This window comes from Magnolia sinica, chromosome 12, assembly GCF_029962835.1.
Source record: "Magnolia sinica isolate HGM2019 chromosome 12, MsV1, whole genome shotgun sequence".
Classification (NCBI taxonomy): domain Eukaryota; kingdom Viridiplantae; phylum Streptophyta; class Magnoliopsida; order Magnoliales; family Magnoliaceae; genus Magnolia; species Magnolia sinica.
The window spans coordinates 81,185,258-81,199,540 of record NC_080584.1 but is presented as its reverse complement, the minus strand read 5'-3'; the positions used below and the strand labels follow the sequence as shown (position 1 = coordinate 81,199,540).

At 38.0% G+C, this 14,283-nt stretch overlaps 1 protein-coding gene and 2 long non-coding RNA genes across 4 annotated transcripts; all 3 read left to right on the top strand.

Annotated features, from left to right (window-relative positions):
- The first annotated feature begins 204 nt into the window (after positions 1 to 204).
- On the top strand, positions 205 to 1,681 carry LOC131220672 (F-box protein At5g07610-like). The gene has a single exon (XM_058215453.1). The coding sequence runs from the start codon at positions 212 to 214 to the stop codon at positions 1,469 to 1,471; it is 1,260 nt and encodes a 419-aa protein (XP_058071436.1). The 5' UTR covers positions 205 to 211; the 3' UTR covers positions 1,472 to 1,681.
- A 4,702-nt stretch (positions 1,682 to 6,383) lies between these two features.
- Positions 6,384 to 8,914, top strand: LOC131221881 (uncharacterized). 2 transcript variants are annotated; one of them, XR_009159635.1, is made up of 4 exons: positions 6,384 to 6,874; positions 7,164 to 7,269; positions 8,579 to 8,705; positions 8,817 to 8,914. It is a non-coding gene; the product is annotated as an uncharacterized LOC131221881 (long non-coding RNA). The 2 variants fall into 2 exon arrangements; XR_009159634.1 differs by having other exon boundaries at positions 6,385 to 7,269.
- Positions 8,915 to 10,193: 1,279 nt separating this feature from the next.
- On the top strand, positions 10,194 to 12,110 carry LOC131221882 (uncharacterized). Its single transcript, XR_009159636.1, has 3 exons — positions 10,194 to 10,523; positions 11,251 to 11,325; positions 11,728 to 12,110. It is a non-coding gene; the product is annotated as an uncharacterized LOC131221882 (long non-coding RNA).
- The last annotated feature ends 2,173 nt before the right edge of the window (positions 12,111 to 14,283 follow it).

Sequence of the window (14,283 nt, the reverse complement as noted above, 5' to 3'; positions counted from 1 at the left end):
TGGACCTACCTCATTTTTAGGATGATAATTTAAAACAGTCTGATAGAAGCGGTGAACGGCGTGGATAAAATACTTACATCGCGGTGGGCCTCACAGAGGTAGGACGCAATCCGCGTCCGCATTGGAAACGGTCTGTCTTCGCCCATTAAAAGGCTCGTTGGTTTCCTTTTCTTGCAAGTTTCACTTTCGTTTTTCTTCTTTTCCTTTGATAATGGCGATGATGATGGATGATAAAAAAAGAAAGGGATGCACAGTCATTACAACAGCAATGGAGATGTTTACTGACAATGGTGATATAATAACAAAAATCTTCACTCACTTGCCTGTTAAATCTCTTTTCAGATTCAAGTGTGTTTCCAAGCATTGGCTTTCTCTCATCTCAGATCCCACCTTCTCTCAAAAACACTACTCCTTCCACCGACCCTCTCCAGATTCCTCCATCTCCTCCTTCTTCCTTCAGCCAGCTCCTAGAATCTTCGACTATTTATCGCCCGAATTTGCTCCAATTGATAGACCTAACTCCGGAGTCCCCGATCCATCTCTCTCTTTCTTAGAAGAAGGCTTCGAACTCAAGAATTCCTGCAACGGCCTTCTCTTCTGTCAACGTAATATGGGTGAAGATATTACCTACTGTGTTTGCAACCCTACCATCATGGAATACAAGCTTCTTCCACAACTTCCTAAAAACAAGTTCATCTACTGCAGCAGCATTGTATTTGATCCGTCCAAGTCCCCCCACTACAAAGTAGTATGCGTATCACGTACAAAACTCAAACATGTCGGCATAGATATCTATTCTTCTCAGACGGGGTTGTGGAGAGCATCAGTAGAAGCTTTCTATGAAGATCGTTGGTTGCTCAATGAGAAGGGAGTGTTATGGAACGGTGCACTGCATTGGACAACTCTTCGTAAATCATTCGTCTCCTTCCATGTTGAAAGGGAATCCTTTTGGACAACGAAGATGCCTCCAAAATCAAGCCGATCGGACTCCCAGACATGCAGATATTTTGGAGAGTCAAATGGGCATTTATACTTTATAGAGACTGATGATAGTTGCAAGACCATATTGCCAATTGAATTCGATATATGGGAGATGGAGCATGACTACTCTCAGTGGTGCGTTAGGTATCATGTTAACCTCGATGCAATGGTGAAGGCATATCCTGAGATGTTGGTGCCTAGAGTTATATACTTCAACCCAGACAAAGAGAAATACCCAGAGCGCGGGCCGCTTTGTGTTTCATTTACTGTATTGCATCTTCTTCTTCAAGAAAGAGGGGAAGAGGTGTTGTGGATATACATACCTGGAAAGATCATCAAGTATCAGATTAGAGATGGAACCTTTGTGGACTACTATGATTTGCCACGTCGAACATACTATGGCCTTCATTTTTCCGGGTATTCATGGCATGATGTTTTTAAATTCTCGAATACCCTCTCATCCGTTCAATCTTCACATTCTTTGTGTTAGTGCTCCTGATGCATTTAGTAGGATGTGATGTATTCAATCCTTATGATGGAATATGCAATTTTGCAAAATATTCCCATAAAGACGAAACATGCTATGTTTATAATGAAGTTATAGAAAAGATCAGTTTTTGAAAATAGTGGTTAAATTGTAATTTTCATGTTACCCAAGCACACCTTAATGAAAACATTTTATGATAAATATATACGTTCTACTTTTATGCATTTTCTTCGCATGAATACTAACCAATTCATGAGAAAAGCTCAGCACATAAATCAGGCCTAAGCCTCAGTATTCAGCCCATAAATCAGGCCTAAGCCTCGGCTTTGGGGCCATGTGGAAAGTATAGGAAATAAGTGAAATTTTGAGATCCATGTATGCCCTTGGATGGTCTTTTTTTTAAAATAGTTTTTAAGTTGTATTTTATTTTTAGAAATTTGTAGTATGTATTGGGACTCATGGTTGTTCTTAAATGTAGTTAAGAGAGGTTCGTGTAATTGGTCTATATAAGGACCTATTTGCAATGAGAAGAAAATCTATTTTTCAGTTCTAATAAAATATATATACATCATTTCTTACAAATTTTTAGTAGAAGAAAGAGTTAGATGATTCCTCTTTGGTTGTCAGTGAGTCCAACCCATACCGGCCAAGTGATTCCTGGTTCATCGGCACCAACTTGGTGATTGCACAAATTTTCAGTTTTGACAGGTCTATTGCTTGCAACATTTCTGGTACTTCTAGTTAATGAATGAATTTTATATTTTTATCTAGTCATTCATCATCACGTTTATTTTCATGCTACAAAATTTCATTCCATCTGAGTTATAGAAAAAAGTATGAACAGTAGGGCCTATACTTAATGAATGGCTTGGATCTCACACACATGCATGTTCACACTTCTATGGATGTCTTGGTTTAATTACTAGAGGCGCACCATCAAGCCTTATGGGAGATCACTCTTAATTGAAGTACTTCTCTAGCCTTACCCAAACCTTTCATCAATCATAGACATTACAAGGACTGATTGGTGCTTATCAAAAGAGCATTGTTTTTGCTAAGAACTTCATTGCATGTTTTACTTCATTTGTTGATTTGCATCTTTCTCTGCAAAGAAGAGGAGAAGAGGTGTTGTGGATATACATACTTGGAAAGATTGTCAAGTATCAGCTTAGAGATGGAAACTTCAGGAATTACTATGATTTGCTGCATCGAACTGACAATGGCCGTCATTTTGCTGGTGGCTTGAGGTTTATGCATGCTAGAAGACCATCTCTTCCATTCAATGATCATCTTCTTTATGCTAGGGTCCTTACTCTTGCTCGGGTGGTAGACTCTCTCAGGAGTTTCAACTCCCGGTCAAGGGTTCGAGTACCCATAGGTGGTGAAATTCCACCAGCGTGAGTGTGTGGGGTGCGTGTGTATGTGTTAAAATAATAATAATAATAATAATAATAATAATAATAAATCTTCTTTATGCTAGTCCTCATGATGCATGTAGAAGGATTTTATGTATTTAGTGGGATATGATGTATCCAGTCTTTATTATGGAATTTACAATTTTGCAAAATATACCCATAAAGGTGAAACATGACGTTTTATAATGAAATTGTTGAAAAGATCAATTTTAGAAAATAGTGGTACCCAAGCACACCTAATGACACTACAACAAAATAGGGCTTAGCCGACTGATGGGCTTGCCCTTTGGCCGCAGCCCGTTTTAACGGCTGCTGGCAAAGGCTCCCTTTCTATTAAAAAAATAAAATAAAGCTCTTTGCGCCGTATCTCCATCTCTGCCTCTCCCTCTCTGCCTCTGGCTCTCCTTCTCCCTCACTCTCTCTCCCTCTCACTCTCGCGTGCTCTCCCTCTCCATCTCCCTCCCTCTCTCTGCCTCTCCGGCCCTCTCCCTCTTGCGCGCTCTCCCTTTCCCTCTCCCTCTGCCTCTCCCTGTCCCTCTCCCTCTCCCTCTCCGCTCGCTCTCCTCTCACTCTTTGAAGTTTCAAGTGTTGCTAGTGGCCTTCCTCTCTCACACGAATGCTCTCTCCACTATCGTTCCTTCATCTCCATGGCGGAGATCGGAGGAGTTGGTAAAAAACAAAAAAAAAAAAAAAAAAAACCCTAGCTCTCTTTCGCTCGCTTTCTGTGAGATCTTGATCTTCCTTCGATTCTATCATAAGCAGGTGATTTTCCCATCTTTGCCCTAATTTTTCTGTTTTCTGCACTGGATCTTCTGTAGATGCGTTTTCTTGTAGCGATTTTCAACTGAAAGCATTGAATCTCAGTTTTTTTGTTATCTTTTCTTAATGAGATTTGAGCTTCCATATCTCTAGATTGCGTTTTCTCCTCTCTTTTTGGGAGATTTTGCTGATTCTAATAGATCGGGATGATCTAGGGTTAGGTTTTGGTGCTTGTAGTGGTTTGATTTTGTGGTAGATCTGTTCGTATATTTCATGTTTGGATTTTTCTTATCAATTTTGTTCTATTGTCTTTTTACTGGAATGGAGTAGAGGAGATGTACTATTTGGTTCGTATGGAAGGCGATCTGTCATATTAGTAGCTTTTCTGATCATGATATGGAAAATTATAGGTATTTTGGAATTTGGGAAAATTGTAAGAAGCTATGTTTCTGTGGTTTACATTTTAATATAATTTTTCATGATTTCATGATACTGTAACTGCTTTTCAATTAGATCAGATGCTGATCGTTTTGTATATTATGCTGCCGTGAATCTTTAAGCATATGGATCGTCATGATGATTGGAATTTTAGAGTGTTTCCTGGATTGGAATAGAAAAATTTGTGGATCCCATTGTTTGTCTTTCAATCCCTGTTTCCTTTTTTTTTTTTGCATATGTACTTATCTAGCTTCATCATTAGTATTGGTGTTCTTATTTATCCCACAATGAAATGCATTAACCAATTAATAGAAGTACTAGCTGTCTGGCTGTATTGCTCCCTTTGGAATTAAATGTATGTTTATGCTATCTTTTTTATTTGCTTATGCGAAGATTATTTCTCGGACATTAGCTACTCATGTTACTTTAATGAGCAAGGAGATTCTAGCAAAGTTGAGAGATTTGAGCAGGTCTTGGTGTCTCTGTGTTGTGTCATTTGGGTGGACCAGCGGAAGGGTTCTGATTCATTTTGTTGCCATTTCCAAGTTGTGACACAGTGATGGTTGTATTGTGAGGTTCCCTAGTACAAGCTTATCACTCCTTCAATCTTGTCGGACAGATTGAGGGTACATTTCTAACTTGAATTGCAACCTTGATTTTAATTTAGCAAGAGTACTATTGCTGTCCTGTCTAAGTTAAACATTGATTTTGTTCAACCCATTCCTTTGATTTGAATTTAATTTTGCACAACAATCAAGTTTAGATTCAAATTTATGTTTTGTGATCAGGGCAGTAGAGTATTTCTGGGATTGAATGAAGATATTGGACTTGCATTTGTCTTTCATCTTGTGTTTTAGTTAGTACTAGGAAAATAGGTTTTCTCATATTGTATAACTGCTACTAAATATTTACCTTATGCTGGATGTTAAATTGGAGTAGGGTGACTTGTCAAATCAACTGATTTTAGGGAGGTTGCTCTTTTGATGAGCATTGAGGTAGCCCCTAAAGTGGTCACAGGTTTTGGTTTCTACAGTTCTTTTCTTGGTGTTTGTTATTGTTGCTGTTAAAACATATGCTTGATACTTTTCTTCTTCTTCTTCTTTTCCACCTGTTCTATTGATTTAATCAAAATTGCTTCTAGAAGGCAAGGAGCATTGTTTATGCCATAGTCAGCAAAACTCTGTTGCAAAGTCATATGCTGGATAACTTTTTTTTATAGTGTTTTTTTCTATTCAAAAACACTTTTAAGAGCAATTTAAAAGACACTAGAGCTTTGCCTACATCCGTGTGCAATAAAGCTCGTTTACGTGCCAACCATGTATTGGATCCACATCATTTTCCAAATTGCTATTGCTAATGGCTTGCGTGGTGCATACTTAAATCTGATTTTGCCCCAATTTGATTATCGCTCGAATGAATGTGCTCTCTGATTTGAATCTCTTTTGGAAGCTTTGGGTCACTGTACTGTTCCATCCTTGATTCTGATACCCCCTTTTCTCCTTTTTTTCTGTTTAGGTGGGCCCCTTACGGAACCACCAAGTGTATCATTTGCAAACAATGTCCACCAAGATGGTCGATACTGTCATACGTGTATATGAATGGATGTTAGAGGGACTCAATTTGGTTATCTATATGGAAACTGATCACATTCAGCATATCTTTCCCTTCCCTGGTAGGTCCCACCGTGAAGATCACCTGGTACAAAAATCAGGTGGCTCTGCTCTTTCATTGGGTGGGCCACACCATTGGAATCAATGGACAATCGGTCTGACTCAACGTACAGGTGGCCTGAATTTTGTACCAGGTGATCTTTGTGATGGGGCCTACTGTTTTCATTGCACGGATTCCCCAAGGAGCGGCATATTGGCCATAATTAGGGAGATTTTCAATGAACTAAGATTTTCAATTATGGTTCCATTTCATTGTCTTGTGATTGGATTGTGTACGAGCGGGCTGATATTTGGTTTGATGATCCAAACCTTTGATCTGAAGTGAAGTGAACCACTTCAATCCCAATGTTGGGACAATCCTAACCCTTGAAATTAGGGTCCTGAAAATTGATGGTATGAGGGAAATAGGCCAAAGTTTTGAGTAATAGTCTCCTTTATTTGGAAGACAATTGGAGCATGGTCCATCCATTGGGATGATCTCAGCGTTTAGATTCGTTAGCCCAAAAAATCAGGCCTGTCTTGTAGTCAGATGGGCCATTGGACAGAGCATTTCCATATATACATTATATAATTTGGCATATCTATGCATCAATCTCTCTTTCATAACAATGTTCACTGACATGTGCTGCAGAAGATGTTCTCACGTTGTGGGACCTAGACACAAATGTTCTTGTAGCTGTAATTGGAGATACTCTTACAGTGATTGTCTGAATATCATTATCTAATTGTGTTGTGTGTGTAAAGTAGACATTTGACGTGGATCATTGCTGAAACATGATTGATGGTTATCATACACATTAATTTGGCATGGAAGCTTACCGAAAGAGATGAGGCCTTGGTGCAAAGCAAGAGTGCCATAGAAAAAGGTTTATTTTTTAGTGTTTTTTTTTTTTTTTTCCATGCAGAATTATTTGTTTTCATTGACGATTTCATTGAATTGAAGTTGGGTTTCTTTGGAAATTGGTTTGGGATTTGTTTGATAGTATTTTTATGTTTGTTGAGTTGAATTCTTGAAGAAATGATGACCAAGAAAAGGAGGTGGTTGATTGATAAACAGCCCGATGGCAGTAGTGGAGGTTATTTGGGTGGGATCCGTGATCTTGAAACACAACTCAAGCTTTACGGTACGGATTCCAAAGAACTCAAGTGGATTTTTCTTTTCTTTTCCTTTTTTCCTTTCTTTCTGGAAGATGACTTTGAAATGGCATTTGGTTGTTTTGTTTCTTTGAATTTGGCTCTCCAATGCTAGAAAACGGTAACTTTCATTTTGGGTTTTTAAATTCCTAGGGCCTCAACTGCAGAAATTCAAAACCCAAATCCAATTTTTGATTTTTGGATTCAAAATTGTTTGGCATTTAGAGAGCCAAAGTTTCTATGGCCTAAACATAGATGACTTGACCTTTTGTTGTGCAGATGTAGAAAGAAATAAAAGAGCTAATTCAACATTGAGATCTTGCTCAATCTCCTCTCAAGGGCTCGTCTCTTTTCTCAACACTTTTCAGGTATATTGGAACAAACGGTGAGATTGATGAATGAATGGTGGCCCACTTCATGTTATCTTTATATTGAAATTCTCACTAGTTACTTTGTGGCGGAGGATGATGATCCAGCCAAGTTTTCAATGGACTTTAAGATGGTCTATCAAGGCCAAATTGTGATCACTGGGTTTGTCATGTTCACTTCTGACTCACTGCATCATGCTGGAGCCCAATTATGATTAAATTATCACAATATTCACCTGCCTAGAAAATTCCTGATGTTGGTTTTTTTTTTTTTTTTTTTGGGTATACCTAATATCTTACAATTTACGAAATATGGAATGATAAAGCTGTGGAATGAATATTCCTGCTTGTTGCATTAGTTGTGCTGGTAGTTCTAGTGCTTCTTTTCTGTTGATTTTAGGGTGACACTGCATGATTTTTTATTTTTTATTTTTGGCCATGAGAGATGATGCAAAGATGCTTGTGAAACAGTTGCATGAGGATGCCAAGTGAGCTCCTGCCCTTTGGAGAATATTGTGCGTATCTTTGGCCCTCTGGGTCCTCTAAAAGTATTGCATGATGATTGACCAATAGAATTAGAAATGGCAAAGTTTTGGGGGGCCCAGGGATGGACATAAGGGATGTCCTTATTGTAAATCCTACCAATTCCAATCAAGTGGATCCTGATTACTCAGAATCTCAAAAGAGACTTGACAAGTGGATCCTGATTACTCAGATCGTCTGGTCAGTGTGATTTCAAGCTATGATCCATCCACAATGGGGACCTTCATTTTGTCATCATACAGAATTCACAACAGCATGGCATCTCAACTGCCAATTTCATTTCCTCAGGCGCATGCTTCATGAGGATATATAGCTGTTGCCATTGATTCCCGCTACCATGGTGAACAAGCCAGAAATACAACCACATACAGAGATGTATGTAATCATTTGCAAGTATCATGTGTTAGTTGAATAAGGAGATTTTCTTTTCATGCAGTCACAATCTTTAAAAAAAAAAAAAATCAGTACTATGCGGTGTTACTTATTTTCGTGCTTCCATTTAAAGCAGCTGGAAATAAAAATACTGTTATTTAGCAAGTATCATGTCTTAATAAAATAGTCAGTTTCAGTTGTTGATTGTTTCTGGAATTTGAATGCAGGCTCTTGTATCTTCTTGGAAGATTGGCGATACAATGCCTTCCATATTTGATACAGTAATACTATAGCCTTTTGTTTTCTAGCGGATCATATGTGCTTCCTTTTATTTATTTATTTATTTTTATAAATCAAGTTACATTCAATTTTAGCCCTGAACAATTCTTCCATGGGATTTTCAATGAATAGGATTATAAAATATAGAGGCAGGTATGGAATCAAGTTACATCTGAAGCAATGAAGAGAACATTGGGCTGGAATGGGATCTTCCCCTGCTTCTGTTTCCACCATTGCTTCTTGAAAATCTGCTCAAGGGGTGAGAATGAGGAACTGTTGGGTATTTGTCTATTTGATTTGGGCTGGCTGAGTTCTTTTGTATCTACTCATGTCTTTTGGTAATTGATCGCAATTTTACAAAATTTCACAGTTTCTCAAATTCAAATTTCACAGTTTCACATTGGGCTGGCTTGCTAAAAAGGTGGTTGAACCCAATGGTGATCACATAGAGGATAAACTAGTAAGTTCCTCAGACTTTTTACTCTTGGTTGTCAAAAGACAAAAATCATACCATTTGCTCTTGTGGGCCCAGTTGAATCATACAAGCTGGGATGTTATACTTGGTTATGTGAAAAGTAGGACCCACCATTTTATAATCAATTCAGAAATCTGACAATCGCTGACCTTAATTGGGCTCACATTTCTACACAACTACAAGAATTTCGTATATTTTTAACTACCCAAAAAAAGGGTTTTTCATTCAAAGTTACGAACTTTTCGATTCTTCAGGTCATGCTCTTATATAGCTTAGTGATGTTTTTGTGCCTGAAGTTTTTCAGCTTAGTTACACTAATGGATATCTAACTGTAATCTCTGTTACATCTGAAGCAAAGGTTTTAAATGCATGTGATGGTACAATCAAAAGAGTGATCTATGGATAATATTCTATTTTGAAGAAATTAACAGACAATAGTCATTTCCTTTCAGGGAAATATAATCCATGTGACTTGGGTTTGGCTTTGTTGGTATTTAGGACAAGCCAACCTCTCAAAAGGACACTTGATTGTTCAAAGTCCAAACTATACCAAGATATTAAAAGTGGAGATGATTATATGCAAGTAGGAGATTATTAATAAAAAAATCCTCATAGGTTATTAACATGATTAATACAACCAAATAAATGGGTTGGAATCATTTATATAGGTTGTGAGATTCAATAGCATTCTTGAGGTATTTATTATCACCATTATGTTAGCTCAACTTGCTTGCTTTTCTACCTCAACGATCACTACGGCCATCACAATTGCAGAGATTCTGAAGAAAGAGGGCTGGCTATTAGAAGAGTAAGTCCAACTTGGGTTGTTGCCTATCATGTTCCCTAGTCGACGCTTGTGAATTAATAATAATAATCTATTTTTCCATCATGAGCAGGGATTTTGATGTCTACAGTTGACATGAAGGATGAATCCAAGGGCTCTCTCATTCCAAAAGCTAAGGTGGGAACTGTTAATGCTAGTTTTTAATATTTGTCATGTCAGATTAATCATCCTTCCAACCTTCTTCTTTTTCTTTTCTTTCTTTTTTCTCATTGAAAGTGATCAATTTTCTTTCTTCTCTTATTTGAAGTGATCAAAATCAAATACCCATGCTCTTTTAACCAGCATGGTTGATTATTTCTGCGATTTTATCAAACTGCCTCCGTTTATTTCAGAAAGACACAAGCATATGCAATTCTTTTTTTTTTTTTTGCTACACTAGTTACATGATCTTTGAATCCAGACTCCCATTTACCTGTTATTTTTGGGAGGTATACATATGCTTTTTTACTGTTTGTGTAGTACGTGGAAATCTCATTTTCTTCTTACAATACTCACCTTGTTTCTAGCGTCAAGAATCTAAGTTATGGAAAAGCAGAGTCCAATCCATCCTGTTTTGTGCTATCCAAACAACAAAAATCATCACATCAAAGGAAAACCCTCCAATCCATCTTGTTTTGTGCAGCTTAGGAATCGTGAGATTGGCCAAGATGATGCTATCAATGCCATCTCTCCCGCATTGGGCTGAAGGACCCTGATAGACCCATTGCAACAATGCTATTCTGTGGCCCAACTGGAGTTTGGAAGACTGAAGGACCCAGGTTGTTTTTAGTACAATATATGCTTGTAGGATTACCTTGATGCTAAAGATTTTCACTTCATGTTTCCATTTCAACCAAACCTCACTAACCAAACTTGGGTTTCCAATTTCCAAGCATGCCATGAGAACTTGTGTACTCCCAATGCACTAGAATTTAAAATGGTACTTAGTATCCTGATGTACCCATTTCATACACGGGGGGCTCATTATCGTTGATCCACAATATTGATCATGTGGGATCCATTGCAGATTGAGGATGAGGCAGGCTCTTCCAGATTGAGAGACTGTAACCATTTTTGGGCATGTTCCATGGACTGTGAATAAAATTGTCTTGTGATCTTCATTTTGTGGCCTATGAAATATATGCTGAACCTAGTAGATCTTCAACAACATAGGGAAGACAAAAACCTTTAAACTAATGGAGTTTCAGTGGTCCCATAGTCTCTCTAAATCAACAGTCTTATATGTAGAGATAAAGCCAGGCTTTTAGTTTGAAACCAAACACCCCATGTCACAACAGAACCAAACACCACTTCATTGAGAACATCAACAATATGCAGAAACAGAGACTTGCTAATTAGATTAACCATCAATGTTGGCTTTCCATTAAACCATCATCAAGATTTAGGCACCATTCTCAAAAGTTCTACTTTGATATCATTCTCATTGCCTTCATTATCTTGATTGTTGATTGCCAGATTGAGCTTGCAAAAATGTTGTTGGCGGAGGGACAAAGTCATCTTTTTGTACATTGGCCAGAACAAGGTGTTGACGATGAAGAAAAGAAAAGTTTCTTTGATCAGGTTCATTTTTCATGGCACTTTTTTTTGTTGTTATTATTATTTTGGTTCTTACGAGTACAAGAACCTTGTATTCCATGCATTCTCAGTATATTTTTACAACTCAGCTGTTGTATCCTGGAAATATTAAATGGTCTCTATTGATTTCCAAGTCCAAGCAGCAAAAGTTTAACATCGGTTTCAACTTTTAACCTTCCATTTTCCTCACTCAAACATTTATTTTTCTTATTATTATGAGTATTTTGAAATATATCTTTGGAAGCCTTGCTGACCACAAATTTCTGGTAGAAGACCAAACTGATTTTGATGGGTTTCTGGAAACCTACATTGCTTTGTACCTTTCAGCAAGATTGTTAATACTCTTCAAATATCTGCTTATTGATGTCAAGTAGCTCTTTTCTATAGGTAACTCGGCTTAATTCAAGCTATCTAGGTGGTTTGGCATCATATATTCGAAATGCTAGGAATCTATTAGCAAATTCAAAAGCAGGGAAAAATCCATTTAATGGCTTTACTCCTTTGGCAAGTGAATCCATTAAATTTGTTTTGCAATCTGTTTTTCTTGTACATTTCTGCCAGAAATTTGTCTTCAATTTCACATCTTTTTTTTTTTTAATGAGAAAGATTTGCTCTCTGGCTACGGTCACACAGTGGGTACTCATCTTTAGCTACGGATTTTATCCGTAGCTTTTGACCACTTTTCTGGTCATGTAGCAAAAGCTGACGATTTAGCGGTGTCCAGCACAACTGTCAATAAAGGTCCTGGCCGTCGGTAAAGCCTTTACCGACTAAGGCATTATCAGCTGTTAACTAACCGCAGGCAAAGGATTCCTCGGCGGTTTTCTTTGTTTTGGCGGCGGTTATGACCGCCGGTAAACGCTAGTTTTCTTGTACTGTGAAAACATTTCATGATAGATATCTACTTTTTACTCTTTTGCATTTTCTTCCCAAACTCGACTCTCTCTGATAGATATCTACTTTTTACTCTTTTGCATTTTCTTCCCAAACTCGACTCTCTCCAAATCCAAACGCAATCTTCGGATGTTCCTAGATGCAAAACTCGATTGATTTGTGAAAATTCAGCTTAGTAAAGAGGCAATGGCTAGTTTTAATGGCATTTCCTACCATTGTAAACGACCTTTCAAGTACAAGTTGAGAGCAATGCAATTCCTCAACTGGAATCCAGATGGCATGATCGGCCAGGGTGCCCTTTCTCCAATCTATTCTTACAATACACAGGATAGCAGTATCAAGTTGACTATATGTTTGGCATCATCAAATTGCAGGAAAATGGCTGCCAATTTATCTGCTTGGAAGTACAACACCTTAAGATATACTTGGCTCTCTCTATTCCTTCCCTGGCAAGCTGCAAGTTCTGCCTTATTCTAAAACCTCCAGAATCTGTCATTGCTGCTTTCCAAGAGGTCAAAGTCCATATCGTTGCAGCCAACCACAAGAGGGCTATGGTTAACCTTAATACTTGCCCCCTTGGAATCAATCTCTACTCATCTTGGTCTGAATTCATACCACCTACCCATTTAGGGCTTGTATTTTCTGCTTCTTGCTCGTTGATTGTCTCTGGGTTAGGCCCACCGCTCTGCTCAATAGGACAATCTTAACCTTTTAACTTGTGGCCTACAGATAGTTAAGGAGAGAAACACAACGGTCCACATTAAGCATTTTTATTTTTTCAAAGATGAAGAAAATCCCCAAAGATCAGCCACTGGGATCTGCTTCTGTAAATGCATGCTCAAAAGCTAGGATGCATCCTTGCTTGGGGCCCCAATTCTTCAGTTAGAGTGCTGAATATTACTGACTAGATGATCCACTGTAACATTCAATCCAATAGTTTTGATGGCCAGATTTGCTTCACCAGGATTAATGGCAATAATCAATCTTGCAAGAGGTCTATCATATGGAAATAAATGGAAGATTTCTCTTCTAAACCTTATGTGGAGTTACACTTGATGAGCATGCTAGCTAGGCACATGAACAGTAGGGCTCATATGTAATGAATTACTTGGATCTCACACGTCCCATGTTCACACTTTTGTGGATGTCTTGGTTTAACTGCTAAAGGCACATTTGCAAGCCTTATGGGAGATCACCCTCAATTGAACTTCTTTACCCTTGCTCGAGCCTTTCATCAATCATAGCTAGTATCAGGGCTGATGGATGAATACTGAAAGAGCAACGATTTTGCAAAGAACTTAATCCCTCATGCAACAAAATATTAAAGTGAATATAGGCTACATTCGTCATACATGTTTAGCCACCGAATAGTTTCACCATCCTTTATTTTCAGGCCACAACATATAATCAGAGAGACCCACCTGACAAATGGTCAAAGATCTTGCACACCCATGAGGAGAATAGGATCGTTGCAAGTGTTGATATGAGGTCTCGTAGGTCATCAGCTATCTTAATCAAAGAATTGAATTCTTCTTAAGATTATCCTAACATTGTATCAATAGATGGATGAAAATGGTCTTCTTCCCAAATCACAAAATTGTTCTTTTTAATGAAATCAACGTTAAATACCATGCGAATAAGAAAATCAATTTCAAACATACATGAAAAAACTAGTTCCTGGTAAATGCTTTCCAGAAACGACTGCACTGTGTGACCGGCAAGCGATGGTTTCACTAGTATATATGTAAATAGACTAATGATTCACCTAAAACCCATATCATGCTAAGATAGTAGGAAACCCCATCTTTCACACCAGCGTCTTTTATTTGTGGGACACCAACCCCTGAAAAAGTTGGATTCCACCATGAAGATCACTTGGCTCAAAAACCAAGTCCATCACTCATCAGGCAGGCCACACTGTCAGTATGGCAATGCAACCATATGGAAGAAACAAACTCTGTATTTATTTCCTTCATCTTCTTGAGAGTATTATGGAGGGAAGTCTCCTCTTTTATCTAAAGAAAGATTTCATCCAAAGTTTCACAAACA